At 47.6% G+C, this 17,687-nt stretch overlaps 1 protein-coding gene across 13 annotated transcripts in view; it reads left to right on the forward strand.

The window, feature by feature from the left end:
* LOC115139431 (afadin) overlaps positions 1 to 17,687 on the forward strand; it is a 147,534-nt gene that overhangs the window by 52,386 nt on the left and 77,461 nt on the right. For 9 of the 13 annotated variants that reach the window (XM_029676793.2, XM_029676785.2, XM_029676790.2 and 6 more), the window contains exons 2-8: positions 9,481 to 9,676; positions 10,254 to 10,366; positions 11,754 to 11,902; positions 12,084 to 12,244; positions 14,955 to 15,112; positions 15,986 to 16,073; positions 16,297 to 16,455. In XM_029676793.2, the coding sequence (XP_029532653.1) occupies positions 9,481 to 9,676; positions 10,254 to 10,366; positions 11,754 to 11,902; positions 12,084 to 12,244; positions 14,955 to 15,112; positions 15,986 to 16,073; positions 16,297 to 16,455 (1,024 nt within the window). The remainder of the gene's footprint in view (positions 1 to 9,480; positions 9,677 to 10,253; positions 10,367 to 11,753; positions 11,903 to 12,083; positions 12,245 to 14,954; positions 15,113 to 15,985; positions 16,074 to 16,296; positions 16,456 to 17,687) is intronic. The other 4 variants (XM_029676786.2, XM_029676794.2, XM_065026359.1 and 1 more) reach the window with 1 other exon arrangement.

The following is a 17,687-nucleotide window of genomic DNA, read 5'->3' on the forward strand; positions in this document are numbered from 1 at the left end:
TGAGATGATGAGTTACATGGAACATGCTCGTGATGGCTTCTGAGCGAGAGCGTTTTTTTTAAGGCATTGGAATAGGTAACGTTAGATTGTAAGTTCACTCCAACAGTGTGTTGTCACTATTCAACGAGCACATCTGGAGCAGTTTGAACAACTCTTGACTGCTATTTTACGTCAGTGGTGGGAGTTGGAGCAGAGAAAAGCCTCCACTCCTGCTGAATCGGGTTCAACCAGAGTCCCAATGGCTCAGTAATAGTGCAGAATGTGTGGGGGGTGGATTGACGGCATGCTAGCTAAGCGGTTCATACAGGGAGAGGTTCTGACTGCTGATGGACTGACGGGAGAGGCCTGTGTGTTTCTGAGGTGTGTGTGTGTGTTTCCGCTCCACCACACTGTCCTTCTGCAGCCTCAGCCTGTCCTGTTATCACGTTTACTGTATGGCTGTAATAAACACAAGCTCACTCTCGTGTGAGTGCGTGTGCGTCCAGGCTGCTCCCTCCATCACACACACTTCCGTCTCCACAGCTAAAAGAAGGTTGACTGTTTATTTGAGGACCAGATGCTTTGCTCCTGCTGCAGCTGTGCTTCCTTCTCTCTGCACCTCTGGACAAGACAACGCTGTCTATACTTGATCCACTATGGGATTATGGTCAGGTACACTAGACATACAAAAGTATGTGGACACCCCTTAAAATGTGTGGATTTGGCTGTTTCAGCCAACCACTGTTGCTGGCAGGTGTATAAAATCGAGCACACAGCCATAGACAAGCATTGGCAGTAGAATGACCTTACTGAAGAGCTCACTCTTCACCATCTGGCAGTCCGACAGACAAATCTGGGTTTGCCGGATACCATGAGAATGCTACCTGCCCCAATGCGTCGTGACAACTGTAAAGTTTGGTGGAGGAGGAATAATGGTCGGGATGTTTATCATGGCGCAGGCTAGGCCCCTTAGTTCCAGTGAAGGGAAATCTTAACGCTACACCATACAATGGCATTCTAGACAATTCTGTGCTTCTAGCTTAGTACACGTTTTAACACCAAGGGCAAGGCCAGTGGTTTAACATTAGAGACAAATATAGATTTCTCTCTGCTTCCTCTGCCTTTTTACTATATTGAAGGGAATTGAAAGTGCTCTAGTGCTGGAATTGAAAATTGTTGAACGACATTACCAAGCTTTTATGACTTTCCCCCCCTAGGCCCCAGGCCTGTTTAAAAAAAAAATGTTTTATAAGGAATTCATTCATGATGACTACATCGTTGTTCGTTCTCTCACCTCATGAGATCATGTGTTTTGCATGTCCCTCCCATGGCCTCATCTGTGTTTCCCTGTTATGACTGGCAACTATTATGACAGATGGCCCGTATCTCTGTATAGAGACGGGAGGAGGAGCTGCATGGCTCGTAGCTAGATAACTCTTCCTTGGTGTGGAGAGGCTTGGCATATTGAAACGTTGCAAAAACGCACTCGGGAGTGTAAAGGTTGCTTAGATCTATACACATAATTGCACATCCTATAGGTATGTTTCTGACTGGGTCACTGCCCTGTCTCTCTCCAGCCGGTGTGCTGGCTTTAAGAGCTGTGTTTATACAGAGCATTTCTCTGGTACCTCTGCTATGTAAACTCTGCCCTAAATTCCATTTCACAGGGACTTCTCTACCCTCTGTCCTCCGTCACTATCTGATGGAGAACACCTTGGAAATGCCTAATCTGGCCTCGCTGCAGAGATGACACAGAGGTATCTTCCTTCTCCTCTCCTTTAAACCTCAGCCAGCTCACTGACTGACTGAGCATCGGCCCTTTCATGTGCTGGACTCAGTTAAGACCCAATCTAGCCTCTCATTGCCAGAGTGAAATATGCTGCGGCATATCGCTCTCATTCTCAACCAAGTCACAGCAGGACTATTAGCGTTAGAAGCAGCACTGTCTGTGTTGAATGTACAGTAGTATATTTCTCCATGTGGGTCCCTGGCCCTACAGTAGCTGTGACCATGTGTATATCCTCCAGTCTGTCCAGCTAGAGCCTTGGGGAGCTTGATGAAATGCTTTCCGTGTCATGATGTAATGCTTGATTTTCCCAGCCAATCCCCTGCCTGCTCTCCTCCCAGCTAGCCAATCCCCTCCCTGCTCTCCTCCCAGCTAGCCAATCCCCTGCCTGCTCTCCTCGCAGCCAGCCACTTGGCAGAAATCGTCATGTCTCTCACGAGAAAGGGAGAGGAGTGGAGGAGAGAGAAAGGAGGCTAGAGGAAGAGTGACAGCCTCCATCTAGAGTTACCAGTGGTCATGATATGTGTGCAGGGAGTTGGGTGGGGCTTGCTGGATGGATGTGGCTGTGGTGATGGTGGATGATGTGTCTATGTGATGATTACAGCAGTAGATGGATCAGGTTGCCTCAGCTGATTCTAGGTCTGCGGTAACGTGGCTTTCTCGAACCCCTCCATTACTCTGCTGACAAGGTCAGGCTGTTCTGTGTGTATGTTCGAGGTTTGCTGACACCCACACAGTCTGTGCTGTTAATCCTAGACACTGACCTGACTGCTAGAGGAGAGACTTTGATTTCTCCTGGCATGCTTCAGGCTGAGGAAGAGGATAGAGGAAGAAAGGTGCTGCTGAGAATGGATAACTGTGTATGTCTGTCTCCAGGACCTGAATCTTGGTCTTGACAAAGGTCAACCTGACCGCAGTTACTATGCCAAATACAGGTTTAGCAGGTGTGTTGGTTTTACCATGTTACCATGGCAACCGCTCCCTCCCCCGTCTGTTTCTCTCTTTCTCTCCACTTTCTCCCCTGTGGCCCTCCGTGGTCTGGTCATGTGACCAGGGTCAGTGCTTCGCTTGGCAGTGGTTAGTGATAGCCTAGGCAGGCAGAGCGTGGTCTCGTTTGCCCATCAGTTAGCCAGTTAGGCAGGCTGTTGTTTGCCAATCAGTTAGCCTACTATGGCGCCTTCCTCCATCCCTCTCCCCCACTGGCCCAGTGCAGTTCTGACTGGAGCCAGTCAGATTAGAATACTTATGCTGACACAGGCAGGATGCTGTCGGGCCCCTCTGTGTATCAGACATGTCAGTCCCATGCTGTAGTCCAGCGCGCGCACACACACGCTCACTCTCACACAACCCTCTCCTCGTCCCCTGCTTCTCTCCCCACCGCTGGGGAAAAGTGGAATGAGGATGTATATTAAATGGAGTTAATCCATATAGGTCTGTATTACCTGTCTATTTGCTGAAGGTTTCTCATGTCAGATGAATCGGGTCAATGCAAGTCGTGTTAACCTAGCATTACTTTAGATAGTAAAGCTACACTGGGCTTTATAGGGCGGTGGGTTTATCGTCTGACTAGGATTGCAATCATTTAGATCATGTGGGATTTAAAAAATGCCACATCTGGCATCGAACAGATTCTATTGTGGTCATATACGCTGAGTGTACAAAATATTAGGAACACCTGCTCTTTCCATGACAGACTGACCAGGTTGAGTAGAAGTGACAGCTATGATCCCTTATTGATCCACTTCAATCGGTGGAGATGAAGGGTAGAAGACTGGTTAAAGGATTTCTAAACCTTGACATTTGAGACATGGATTGTGTATGTGTGCCATTCAGAGGGGGAATTTTTTAAATTTGATTTTACCTTTATTTTACTAGGCAAGTCAGTTAAGAACAAATTCTTATTTTCAATGACGGCCTAGGAACAGTGGGTTAACTGCCTGTTCAGGGGCAGAACGACAGATTTTGTACCTTGTCAGCTCGGGGATTTGAACTTGCAACCTTTCGGTTACTAGTCCAATGCTCCAATGCTCTAACCACTAGGCTACCCTGCCGAATTGGCAAGACAAAATATTTAAGGGCCTTTTGAAGAGGGTATGGCAGTAAGTGCCAGGTGCAAAAGAATGCACAACTCATCGTACCTTGACTGTAGTGCCATTTCTTCCTGCAAAAATCAAGCAACTTCGGTTGCAGTGAGCTAAGGAACGAAAACACTAGACACTGGGGAATTCCCTTGTCTGATGAATCCCGGTTCCTGATGTAAAAAAAAAATATATATATATATATTCTTCCTTTATTCAACCAGGTAGGCCAGTTGAGAATAAGTTCTCATTTACAACTGCGATATGGCAAAGATTGAGCAAAGTGACCAAAAACAACAGAGTTACACATAAACAAACGTACAGTCAGTAACACAATAGAAGAAAGCAATTGTACAATGTGTGCAAATGTAGAAGATTAGGGAGGAAAGGCAATAAATAGGCCATAGAGGGGAAATAATGACAATTTAGCGTTATCACTGGAGTGATAGATGTGCAGATGATGATGTGCAAGTAGAGATACTGGGGTGCAATATAGCAAGGAGATGAATAACAATATGGAATTGAGGTAGTTGGGTGTGCTATTTACAGATGGGCAGTGTACAGCTGCAGCAATCGGTATGCTGCTCTGACAGCTGATGCTTAAAGTTAGAGAAGGAGATATAAAAGGAAGTGTTGGCCAAAGGAAGTGTTGGCTTTGGGGATGACCAGTGAAATATACCTGCTGGAGCGCGTGCTACGGGTGGGTGTTGCCAACGAGAGCATACAGGTCGCAGTGGTGGGTAGTATATGGGGCAGTGGTGGGTAGTATATGGGGCAGTGGTGGGTAGTATATGGGGCAGTGGTGGGTAGTATATGGGGCAGTGGTGGGTAGTATATGGGGCAGTGGTGGGTAGTATATGGGAGAGTGGTGGGTAGTATATGGGGCAGTGGTGGGTAGTATATGGGGCAGTGGTGGGTAGTATATGGGGCTTTGGTGACAAAATGAATGCCGCTGTGATGGACTACATGCAGTTTGCTGAGTAGAGTTTTTGGGGGCTATTTTGAAAATGACATCGCCAAAGTCAAGGATTGGTAGGATAGTCAGTTTTACGAGGGTATGTTTGGCAGCATGAGTGAAGGAGGCTTTGTTGTGAAATAGGAAGCCAATTCTAGATTTAATATTGGATTGGAGATGCTTAATGTGAGTCTGGAAGGAGAGTTTACAGTCTAGCCAGACACCTAGGTATTTGTAGTTGTCCACATATTCTAAGTCAGAACCGTCCGGAGTAGTGATGCTAGTCGGGTGGGCGGGTGCAGGCATCAATCAGTTGAAGAGCATGCATTTAGTTTTGCTAGCATTTAAAAGCAGTTGGAGGCCACGGAAGGAGAGGTGTATGTTTCATGCGGATGGGAGGCATGCAGGCTGGTCAACATTGCAGGCTGGTGGTGGTGTGGGGTGTGTTATTCATGGCACACATTGGGCCCCTTGATAAAAGTGCAGCAACGTTTGAACGCCACAGGATATCTGAACATCGCCAATCAGGTTCATCCCTTCATGGCAGCAGTGTATCCATCTGCAAATAGTTTTTTTCCAGCAGGATAAAGTCCCATGCCACAAGGCTAGGATTGTCCAGGATTGGTTCCACGAACACGACTGGGAATTCCGCTTACTGGAGCTACTTGCTTTATTGTCCAGTCACCAGATCTCAATCCAGTTGAGATGGAACAACCTATTCAGAGTAGAGATCTACTACCAGCCAACTTGACACAACTGTGGAACGCATTGTAGTCAACATGGGCCAGCATCCCTGTGGAACGCTTTCAACACCTTGTGGAGTCCATACCCTGACGAATTGAGACTGTTCTGAGGGCAAAAGGTGGTGCAACTCAATATTAGGAAGGCGTTCCTAATGTTTTGTACACTGTATTTAAAACGGGTCTCTGTCTACATTGTTTGTAACTTGATATAGACGGACGGAGGGAGAGATGGGATTTAACCTTTTTAATTTGTGTGTGTATATATATACATATATTTTACCTCTGGCATATTCCTGTGCTGATGAAAGTGCCTTTACTCCTCTGCTCTCGTCTTATGGGGAGCTGAACTGTACAGGCATATTGAGTCAGGGTGGGCTGAATTCCCCATGGGATTGTTAACATCCAGACCTCATCATGCAGTGGCTAACAAGCCTTCGTTGATTACAGTCCTGCTTTGTTACTGTTCAAATGACCTGCCAGTGTACATTGACTTGGCAGTGCCACCTGTTGGGCTGATGGGGAACTGCAGGCTGTATATTTAAATGGGAGAGATGACAACAGTGATGTGGTGAAGAGCAATCTAGTATTACCGAATTAGTCATGTAACTCCTTTTGCTTGTTGCAATTCTCATTCTTCATTTCAAAAGACTTGAAAAGATGCTTTACTGTGGTGTCTACGAATGGAGCTTTTCTTTCATGCTCTAGCATATTGTTGTCTGCATTGATGTCAGTTGATTGATGTGTGTCACACTGTACGTGCAGTATACTGGCCGTCATCATAACTTCAGCACGGTCTCTCAAACCCATCAGTCTGCTCTGCAGTCCTGGACCCAAGACAAGTCTCTCTTGTTATATTCAATCACCAGCCAGGTCCAGAGAGCCTCCCTGGCCTGATCAGCTATAGTTTAAGTTCCCTTCTAATATCCCCCATCCCACTCTTTAATATCTCTCCTCCACATGGTTTTCCAGAAGGCCGGGTGAGGATGAAAGCAGCCATATTTCTGCCCAGGGACAGAGGAGGAGTGTGGGGGCCATAAATCAGCAGATTAACGCTGCGCTTGAGGAGGCAGGGCGATTTTGGGAATGTGAAGCGAGTCGAGGGATGAAAGGAGCTATAATGGAGTGAAGCTGATTTATCACCTCTGCTATGAGGCTCGGGTCAGGCCTCTGTCAGAGAGAGACTAGTCAGTCTGGGCCCCTCGGAGCAAAGAGCAGACTGTCTGTCGGTCTGTCTCCGTCTGTCAGTGGAGGCAGGCCTGAGGTGGGTGAGTTAGCTGGTTAAGTCCATGACTATATACAGTCAGCATGCAGAGGGCCTCACCACAGCTCTCTCGCCTTTCTGCCTTTTTGTCAAGTCCACTCCTTTAACTTCAAGGACATTGCTGCCTGTGTATGTCTTGATTTTGCATGGTCAGTGAGTGGGGATGAGACTCATCATGACTCAGGGTTGTGTTTCTTGTAATAGGAGGGTGTGTGTGTGAGCTGAGCTCTCCCAGGTGCATTCTGGATCTGTAAATAAACCAATAGATGAACACCTAGTCACAGGTTAGGAATGAGGTCATAGATATCTTTGTGCGACTCTTTCTGTATATTCCCCTCACTCACACACAACGCTCACCCGTTTTCACACACACACACACACACACACACACACACACACACACCATATAGAGCAGGGGGTTTTAGGAAGTTTTCTCAGAGGTGAGGAAACACACGGTGACTCTCCTGACATCCATTGTTCGGGTTGGCCTGACATCACTCACTCCTCCCGCTCTCATTGGCCAAGAATGAGTGTCTGTGGCCCATGAGCCCGTGGGATGAGGGCTGATGTGATGTCACATGCTGAGGGATTGGACACAGCTGACATGGAAAAACCAGATCATGCTGGACCAGTGGACGGCCCAGTAGAAGACCAGATCATACTGGACCAGTGAACTGCCCAGTAGAAGACCAGATCATACTGGACCAGTGAACTGCCCAGTAGAAGACCAGATCATACTGGACCAGTGGACTGCCCAGTGGAAGACCAGATCATACTGGACCAGTGGACTGCCCAGTGGAAGACCAGATCATACTGGACCAGTGGACTGCCCAGTGGAAGACCAGATCATACTGGACCAGTGGCCTGCCCAGTGGAAGACCAGATCATACTGGACCAGTGGACTGCCCAGTGGAAGACCAGATCATACTGGACCAGTGGACTGCCCAGTGGAAGACCAGATCATACTGGACCAGTGGACTGCCCAGTGGAAGACCAGATCATACTGGACCAGTGGACTGCCCAGTGGAAGACCAGATCATACTGGACCAGTGGAAGACCAGATCATGCTGGACCAGTGGAAGACCAGATCATACTGGACCAGTGGCCTGCCCAGTGGAAGACCAGATCATACTGGACCAGTGGACTGCCCAGTGGAAGACCAGATCATACTGGACCAGTGGACTGCCCAGTGGAAGACCAGATCATACTGGACCAGTGGACTGCCCAGTGGAAGACCAGATCATACTGGACCAGTGGACTGCCCAGTGGAAGACCAGATCATACTGGACCAGATGATCACATGGCTTTTTATTATTTGGGTATAAATATCATGCGACCTGTGAGTGCTGTGTATGTTGTCCCTGGATTCACCTGTGTGGAGTGCAGTTGTCACGACAAGGTCCTATGTGATCATGTAGGGCTATTTCTGTTCTTAGCTGAACAGACTCTGAGAGGAGCGCTGGAGTGTAGTCTGCCTGGGAGAGGAGCAGGTAGGCTGAGCTGGCTGTTTCACACACACCCACACACACTGACTGCTACCTGCACACCTCTCTTCCTTTTAGGTCATATGATGAGTATTAGTTGGCCTGTCTGTCCTCCTGCCCCCGACTCTCTCCTAAGGCCCTTTTTTATAATGATCACACTTGTTACCACCATTCTACATCTTGTCTAAACTGTCCACAAAAGGCCGGTTTAGCTAGAAATGACAGGCGCCTATAGATGTTGATCGTTGCCACTTGACCAAGGGCGGTCTCCGAGCTTGACGTGGTCAGGGGTCTAGGTGTGGTGGGAAATGAGCTCTGTATGCTATTATAGTGGAAGTGTGCTCTGCTATTAGACGTGACACTTATAGCGAAGTCTAATTTTCTTGCTCCCATACACAAGCGAAATGCTTGTGTTCCTAGCCCCAGCAGTGAGGTAGTATCTAACAATTCACAACTATACACACATCTAAAAATAAAAGAATGGAATTAAGAAATATATCAATATTAGGATGAGCAATGTCAGAGTCCGGAGTATAAATAAATATGTATATACTGTGCGTGTGTGTGATTTTTATAGACATTGTGGACAGTATGTGGATAGAATATTTGTTGTATATCTGACGAATACGTGGATATAATAGGAAATGTCCAGACATGGTTAAATAGGATGGCCTTGACTAGTGGAACAGCATGTAAACATTATAGTGATTCCATGTCTGTGTACATTTCCTGGCTATTGCTGAGTCACTGTAGCTACGGAGCGCCTGCTTCTCTTTTGTACAGACCAATAAGGAGAGCAGGTTCCTCCAGCGTCTTCCCTCCATCTCCTTCCTTCTATCCTTCTCTCTCCGTGCTGAGTTAGAAACGGGAGCAGCTATCCCCCGACTACCGTCCTCTCCTCTTCCCGTTACTTCTTATCTTGTCCAAGAAATATCTCCTCGCTCAAATTTCAGCTGCAGGTTGGTTATGAGGTTACTGGTGTCAAAATAAGGCTGCGTTCAACAAAATTATATATATATTTCCGGTGATAAATGTGATTTTTCAAGACGCTCAGTGTTTTGTGTAGCATGAAATGTTTATTATGAACGTGTGAGAAAGGAAGGATAAAGCCAAACTTGGCCCTTCAGGTCTTCAGCTGTAAAGGAAACGAATGACCCCTCACCCTTCTCTCTTCTCGTCTTCCCTCTCTTTCAGGACTTGGAGTTCCACGGCGTGATGCGTTTCTACTTCCAGGACCGCGTGGCGGGGAACTTTGCCACCAAGTGCATCCGCGTGTCCTCCACGGCCACCACTCAGGACGTCATCGAGACGCTGGCCGAGAAGTTCCGGCCCGACATGAGAATGCTCTCCTCGCCAAAATACTCCCTCTACGAGGTCCACGTCAGCGGGGGTGAGTGGAAGGATGGGGGTGTGTGTTTCGGTGGGTTGTTTTGTAAGTAGACCAAGGTTATTGAACGGGTATTATGGTCGACCACACCGAGCATTAGACTGCTAACATTCAACATCGGGTTGCTTATTTGTTTGGATATGTGGTTTGAGTGAGCCACTCTGTTTGGGTCACGAGACAAGGACTGTTAGCCTGCGCTACAGAGAAGCCAGGAGAGCAGGGTCCAGCTCCCATGGTGCCTAACGGGACCTTGAGATCAGCAGCCCTCAGTCCAGGCTTTGGTATCTCTTCATATTGAGAGAGGAGTAGCGTGTACTGTACGTGTGTGTGCCTGCATAGTACAGTTGTGCTTTTATATAGTCATATTTTAAATCTCCACAGTCCTACCACATTTGTCTGTCAATCATTAATGCTATATCCTAAGCGCATCCTAATACTTTATCCTAAGCTTATTCTGTTTATTTATGTTAAATGAGAGTATATAGCCCAGAGCTAGCTAAGCTGGCTGTATAGGGGTGTGGGATAGCAGGGTGTAAAGCAGTGTGTTAAGCGGTTGACTCCCCCCTTCTCTCTCTGGCAGAAGAACGGAAGCTGGACCTGGATGAGAAGCCACTGGTGGTGCAGCTCAACTGGAACAAAGACGACCGCGAGGGACGCTTCGTCCTCAAGAACGAGAACGACATCATCCCCAAGGTGAGTGACGACAGCAGCAACAAGGAGCAGAGCGGTCTCAGGCAAGCCTGGCTTCCAGTATGCTTCTGCTAGACATAAAGCAAGTACTGGACTATATGGTGTGATTTGGGGATTCCTGTGAATGTGCGTTGCATCATTGGAAAATAATAATGGACCTAGTCTATTCTTAGATTTGGCATCAGTGAAATGACTCAAAACTGCTGCACAGCAGGACCCTCGCGATGACAACACTATCAGATTTCTCTGCCTCTGTAGAACTGTAACTAAATACCCAACCGTCAAGTCCACTGCTATGATCTTGTTAGTCTATATTTCATTAGAGGATCATATGAACTGACTGCTCAATGTGTTGATGTGCATCCTGGCTCTGATACAATGAAGTGCCTCCTGCTCCGAGACTTCTTTAGTGCTCTTTAGCACCCTAGAGAGATGCAACTGTTTTTATTTTATACTGGGCCACTTGACCTGGAGTAGCTCGGCTCCCGAACCTCTCTCCATTTCCTCAGCCAAATATGTTCTCCCCCTGGCCCAGGATATAAAAGCAGTTGTGTGTGGTGGGGGTGGGGGGGGGGGTGAATGAGATGTGAATGAGTTATGTGTGTTTCATCTCTTGGGATGAGTGGCTACACTCTGACCAGTGTGAGGATAATCAACCACCTCTGCCCAGGGGAGCAGTAAAAGAGCTATAAAACACACACACAATTCTCCTACCCAGTCATCACTCCAGTCATCACAGGGGAAGCAGATCTTAAACTACACTTATCTCCTCTTAGTGGCAGCACCTCTCCTCGCCTCCTAAAAGCATCTGCTACTAGAGGTACATAGAGGACTCCCCAAAAGGCTTTTAGGCTGAAATGTGTGAGCGTGTGTGAATGAGTGATAGGCGATCAGGAGTGCTTTTGGGGAGTGGAAAGAGATGGAGTCTTCTCAGAAGAGTCCCCTGCTCAGCCATTTGACAGGGCAGTTCTGGAACACTGGAAGGCTTTAACACATCTAATGCTTTATGGGGATTTAGACTCCAACTGATCCCCTCTGAAAAGGCTCTCTCTGCTTTCTTTGGCCAAGTAAGTTCACATTTTGGCTTTTGATTGAACTCTCACCCTGTTGTTCTGTCTGTCAGCTGATGGTTTTATTCGGCTGGCTGGTAGAGTGGTGCCCAGACCCCTAGGCCTCAGGCTCTAGGTGTTAAGTTGGCCCCGTTCCAACTCTGTGTGGCCTTGGGTCACTGAGTCCTAAGACCTCAGCCCAGCCAGTCCCCCTCTCGGGCCCCCTAATACCACGTATCGCCTTAATAAAACACTTAGTAACAAACCTCACACCCTCTCACCTATCGTAACCTTTTCCCTTGTCTGTCTCTCTCGCTTTCTCTTGTTTTCTCTCACAACAGAAGATGCAGAGCAACGGGCCGGAGAAGGAGGGAGTAATCCAGAACTTCAAGCGGACACTGTCCAAGAAAGAGAAGAAGAAGGAGAAGAAGAGAGAGAAGGAGGCTCACATTCCGGACGGAGATGAGCAAGCACTGAACAGAGAAGATGGGTAAGGAGGGCAATGTCACGTGTGTGTGTATATATACACGTGTGTATGTGTGTGTGTGTATATAGATAGATAGATATAGATGGCGTATAAAGAAGTAACCTGCATGGTAAAGTAAATATATTTCTGTGAGTAGGTTTGCAGTGGAGTACTTCTGAGTGTTGTGTTTCTCCTGCTCCTCCAGAGAGAACTCCAGACTGGCGGCGGAGGTGTACAAGGACATGCCGGAGAACAGCTTCACCAGGACCATCTCTAACCCTGAGGTGGTGATGAAGAGGAGGCGGCAGCAGAAACTGGAGAAGAGGATGCAGGAGTTCCGCAGCAGCGACGGCAGGCCCGACTCGGGTAGGGTCCCTGGACACCTGGATCTACCCATTTCAAATGTGTTACTTTGAGCGAGATATGCCTATAGGCCAGTACAAATCCATTGTCTCTTGTCCCGGTCCTATCAGTTGCCAGGAGAGAACACCCTGTCTCCATACTGTAATTACATAAGGCCTGGGCCAGACAGAGCAGGGGGCCACTCTAATCTGCCCATGTCCTCAGTGAACAACACACACTGGCTGGCACTGCCAGGTCTCACATCTTGTTCCCAATGGCTTACAGCCCTCTGCCAACCATGGGAGGGACACCATTAATGTCCGCAGGAGTTTTTTCTTTTGCAGCCTGAACTCTGTATCCCAAATCTGTTTTGGTCAAGTGGTGACACTGACATAACTGTTTTAAAAATGTGTTGATCTCAAGTGTTGTTTAGAAGAAGTACAAGTTTTTGTTTTGAATCTAGTTTAATCTGATCCTAGATCTGAGGTTAGGGGCAACTTTCTACCTCTGGCCACTTCTTTACTTAGACTAGCTTCTTAGAGGCACATGAGGGGAGGGCTTCTTTGATTTATCGTTAATCCACGAGGTGCTCTTTGATCATGGGGTAAAATACTATGGAACAAACAGAAGTTGATGCTGGAGAGTAAAACTGCCGTTGTGCAAACCAACTTCCAGAAGTAGTCAAAGCGCTCTCATGTAGTGAAACCATGTAAAAGCCTTTAATGTATTACGGCTAGGCAGGGCTCGTCGCAGCGACAACAGCCTTCATCAGGGTGACAAAGAATAGTGGTGGACAAAACAGGTTTATATCGCAACTCTCACAGGACGTGACTCAATTCATTGTAGTTGATAAAGAGGAAAAAACACCTTCAAGATGCAAAGAGGAACAGAATAAACATGGTATAAGGAGAATGCAACACCACAAATGAAATGCAGTATCATAAAAGGAAAAAAACAAACTGTGACAAACTTCTGAATAGAGAACAACAACATTTGACACTTCTTACAGGAAGGGAGAATAGTTAATTTCCTCATATACATCTGGCAATGCAGTGGCCCTTATTCTAAAGATCCCCTGTCCTCCTATGTAAAAACACCCACACGGGCACTCCAACCACTCCACACACATGTGGTGTTGCACTTGACAGACTCTCGGTCCCTGAACGGATTTGTTTTTACAATGTGATTTGCAGATGCCAAATGGGAAGTTGCCTGTGGGCTTGGGGAGCCAACTTGGGTTCCAGAGAACACAAAAAAAATGTATTTGTCATAAACTTACCATTTTGTAACATAAAATAGTTAGCAGAACCGAGAATAAACTTCTCTTCCCGAAGTCCCATAAATAAGTTAGCATAGTTTTGGAGTGGCTCAAACCCCCATAGCAGTCCCCTTCTGTTGTCTGAAGAGCTTGTCCTGGAAAAGGGAAATGTTGTTTATCGAATTTGTTGTTGACTGACTTGCCTAGAGGTTCCAGTAAAAAAATACAAAATAAAATAAATGGAAAATGTGTTAATTGAAGGAGAAAGTCAGCAGAGGGCGTACTTGCCTCTGGCCTCAGTTGGAGATAATGCTTAAAAGCCTCCAGACCGTCATTGTGTACAATACTGTTGTGAAGAGATTCAACATCCATTGTTAGCAGATACGAAGGTCCATCTTTGAGCTCAGTGTGAGTGGTGTCTTGAAGGAAAGAGATGAGTTTGGACACTAGGCTTAATGTAGAAATGAACATGCATGGAGGCATGCTCTGATATATAGTATCATTGTTGCTTGTGATTGGCCTTCCAGGAGGGTTATGAGGATCCTTGTGGATTTCTTGGTAACATGTAGCAAGCAAACTTAGAATGGGCAGGGAGAAGAAAGTAATATTAGGGTCACGTAAATTGCCTCCAGTGTGTCAGTGCGCTCTGGGTCGTTCATAAAATCAGAGCGTTGTCAGATTGTCTGTTCATAAGTTCAGAGTTTTGGCACACTGGACGCTCTGGCTGAGGAGTAGGGTTGATCTGGGAGTTCTGACCTCTCAACGGCAGTCGAGCACCCCAAGCCAACTGGCTAAAGTTGTCTAGCTTGCTATCTCCTTCCAGACACAAATGAGAGAACCTCACTGACCATTTTACTCGCCCTAGCAGAGCTGGTCAGGCTGTTTTCATGTTATCTAGAGCGTTAGGGGCTAACTGGTGCTGCGGTTACTGACACGGTCATATCCAACATTAAAGGCCTTTACATTTCTTCACTACATGAGTGCCTCGATTACTTCTGGAAGTATGTTTGAACAAAGGCTGTTTCTGCATTTACTTTTTATTTATTTTTAACTTCCAGACTTTCTCCTATTGAGTGATATCCAGACCTCAGATGTTATGTAATCTGGAGGCCTGAACCATAAGCCCTCTGGCCTGGTCTGCTGGTTCACTCCCAGCTAAAATGCCATCTATCTGACACGGACATAAACCCCCTTCCCAGTTCCTCCTCAGTCTCTCTCTCTCTCTCTAGTCCCAATCCAGAGGAGTAAATCCCTGTGTGAAATGGGCAAGCGTCCTAGACCTACATCCCTGTCTGTTAACTCCGAGCCAGTCTGTAGTCTGATAGAGAGAGAAAAGAAAGTGTGTGTGACAGAGTGCTGATGGTGAGGTATGCTGCTATGTGGAATATTCCTGCTAAAGGAAAACAAAATATATTGAGTACAGATGTGGCATAATAAAATGAGTGTGTAACTCCAACTCCTGCTTCTGTCTCTTAGGGGGGACGTTGAGGATCTATGCAGACAGTCTGAAGCCCAACATTCCTTATAAGACCATCCTGCTGTCCACGACAGACATGGCAGACTTTGCTGTGGTGGAGGCCCTGGAGAAGTACGGCCTGGAGAAGGAGAACCCCCGGGAGTACTGCATCGCCAGGGTAAGAGTCCGCACCCCCATCCCTTACCAAGAACAACTAGACCTTACTCTCCCCCCCACCCGTTGGAAGCCAACTGTGGTCCTGGAGAGCTTTCATTCCGACCCAGCGCCAACCCTCCTGTTTCAACTCTTAGTCTCATCCAGCCATCCACACTCTTCCTAGTCGTCTGTCAGATTAAAGCAGGAAAGGAACTGTTGGCACAGTCATCTGTTTGGTTGTAATTGAATTGCATTTCTTCAAAGTGCCAGGCCAGCAGGTGTGTGTGTATGGAGTCCCGGGCAGGGATGACAGAGTAGCAGCAGAATGGCTGGCCTAATCTCTCCTGTCACCATGTGACCGACATCTCCTTCGCCGCCACACGCCTCCTATCCCTGCCGCCTGACAGCTCCAGTCACAGCCAATCCCATTCAGTTCCCCCTCTCTCCAGCCGTCCATCCGCCTCTCAGTTATACATCTGTCGTTAATATATACAACATCAAACTGCTGTGACCAGACATGGACAGCGCATGTTTCTCACCAGCGTCTTGTGTTGGGACAGTCAGTCATTACTACAGCAGAGATGTGAGGGAGAGACCATTATTAGGGAGTGGAGGAGGGAGAAAGGGTTGGATGGGAATAGAGGGAGAGGTCATGTCTGGTGCGTGCAGGAGACATGGAGGGGAAACCTACCAAGGGAAAGGGAGAGCAGCCACCTATTGGCTCATGTTCTAATGGGCAATAATCAAATGGTTTGGAACACATCCTATGTACACCCTATATACGCTACACTATATTTAAGCCATGGTTGTATGGTCACAAGTCGATGCATGTTGATATGTCACTCTTCTAGTTGAACGTGTGGTGGTTTTACGGTTGTGTTTTGTGGTCCTGCAGCACACAGATGACAAGTCTGGGAAGGAGATCGTCCTGGACGATACGGAGTGTCCTCTTCAGATCTTCAGAGATTGGCCCAACGACCGAGGTAGAAGTCTCAATGAAATGTGCAGATCTAAAGGGAGTTGACCTTACAAGAACAACCAAAAGCTAGTTTTAACCGACTTGGTTGTTGAGGTTTTTGTTCATACGTTTTTTCCCCCGAACTAGTTCATTGTCTTTATGCTTTGTGTTTTTATCCGATGTCCCCCGTCTGTACTGCCCTCTCCTGGTAGCTCTGGGTCATAACGCAGCTCCTTGTGTTGTTTCAGGAGCCCTCGTGTTCCAGCTGAAGAAGAGACCTCCAGACTATGTGCCTAAGAAGGGCCGGAAACCAGAGGACAAGGGCCTCAGAGGGAAGGGCATGGACGGGCCCCTGTACGGCTCTCTACCCCCAGAGAAACTGCCGTACCTGGTGGAGCTCAGCCCAGGTGCATCTCACACACACACATAGATACAGGTAGACACACACTTGAAGATACACACATTCCCAGCTGACGCCGAACACAAGAGAGCACAGACATTCTGTAAGGAAGGCCCAGTTCTACTCACATAGCCAACAGAACCGTGTAATGGCTGTGTGATTGTGCACTGACATTCACACACCTGTAGTGGCAGTGAAGGTAATATACTGAATGGATCAGACTTGCTGATGCCCTGAGAACTCTGTAGTCTCTTCTAACAAGGTGAGTGAGTGGGCCTTAGAAGCATCTCCTGCCCAGTTTATTGTACCACTCCACCAAGAGAATACATCAGGTCTAAGTTAGCTAGTCCTCAGATGTTGTGTCCAGTAATTTGGCCAGTCCTCACTGCTGGGCTGGCCCTAACAGCTGCTTGTTACCCTCCATGCTCCCCTTACCAACCTATCACCCATACAGTTAACTAACCCTGTCTCTCAGAACCATCTTAACCCCGTCAGAGATTTATTTAGTAGTTATAAGTTATTCAGGTATCTAAGAGATTCGGTTTGAAGGTTTGAGATCCGTTTGAGTGCATTGCAACAAAAGAGCATGTCTCCCAGGCTAGGGTTTTCTTCTTTCCGCATGAGGGATTCAAGGTGTGTGTTGAGTGTTTGGGGGAAAGCTGTGTGTCTGTGTGTGGAAGTCTGAATTGGGTGTGTGTTTGGACAAGTATGTGTGTGGACTCTGGGGGTCTGTGTGTGTGTCGACTCTGGGGGTGTGTGTGGACTCTGGGGGTGTGTGTGGACTCTGGGGGTCTGTGTGTGGACTCTGGGGGTCTGTGTGTGGACTCTGGGGGTCTGTGTGTGGACTCTGGGGTGTGGACTCTGGGGTGTGGACTCTGGGGGTCTGGGTGTGGACTCTGGGGGTCTGTGTGTGGACTCTGGGGGTCTGTGTGTGGACTCTGGGGGTCTGTGTGTGGACTCTGGGGGTCTGTGTGTGGACTCTGGGGGTCTGTGGGGACTCTGGGGGTCTGTGGGGACTCTGGGGGTCTGTGTGTGTGTGGACTCTGGGGGGTCTGTGTGTGTGTTGACTCTGGGGGGGTCTGTGTGTGTGTTGACTCTGGGGGGGTCTGTGTGTGTGTTGACTCTGGGGGGTCTGTGTGTGTTGACTCTGGGGGGTCTGTGTGTGTGTGGACTCTGGGGGTTTGTGTGTGTGTGTGGACTCTGGTGGGGGTCTGTGTGGACTCTGGGGGTTTGTGTGTG

The sequence above is a fragment of the Oncorhynchus nerka genome, linkage group LG13 (assembly GCF_034236695.1).
Source record: "Oncorhynchus nerka isolate Pitt River linkage group LG13, Oner_Uvic_2.0, whole genome shotgun sequence".
NCBI classification, from domain to species: domain Eukaryota; kingdom Metazoa; phylum Chordata; class Actinopteri; order Salmoniformes; family Salmonidae; genus Oncorhynchus; species Oncorhynchus nerka.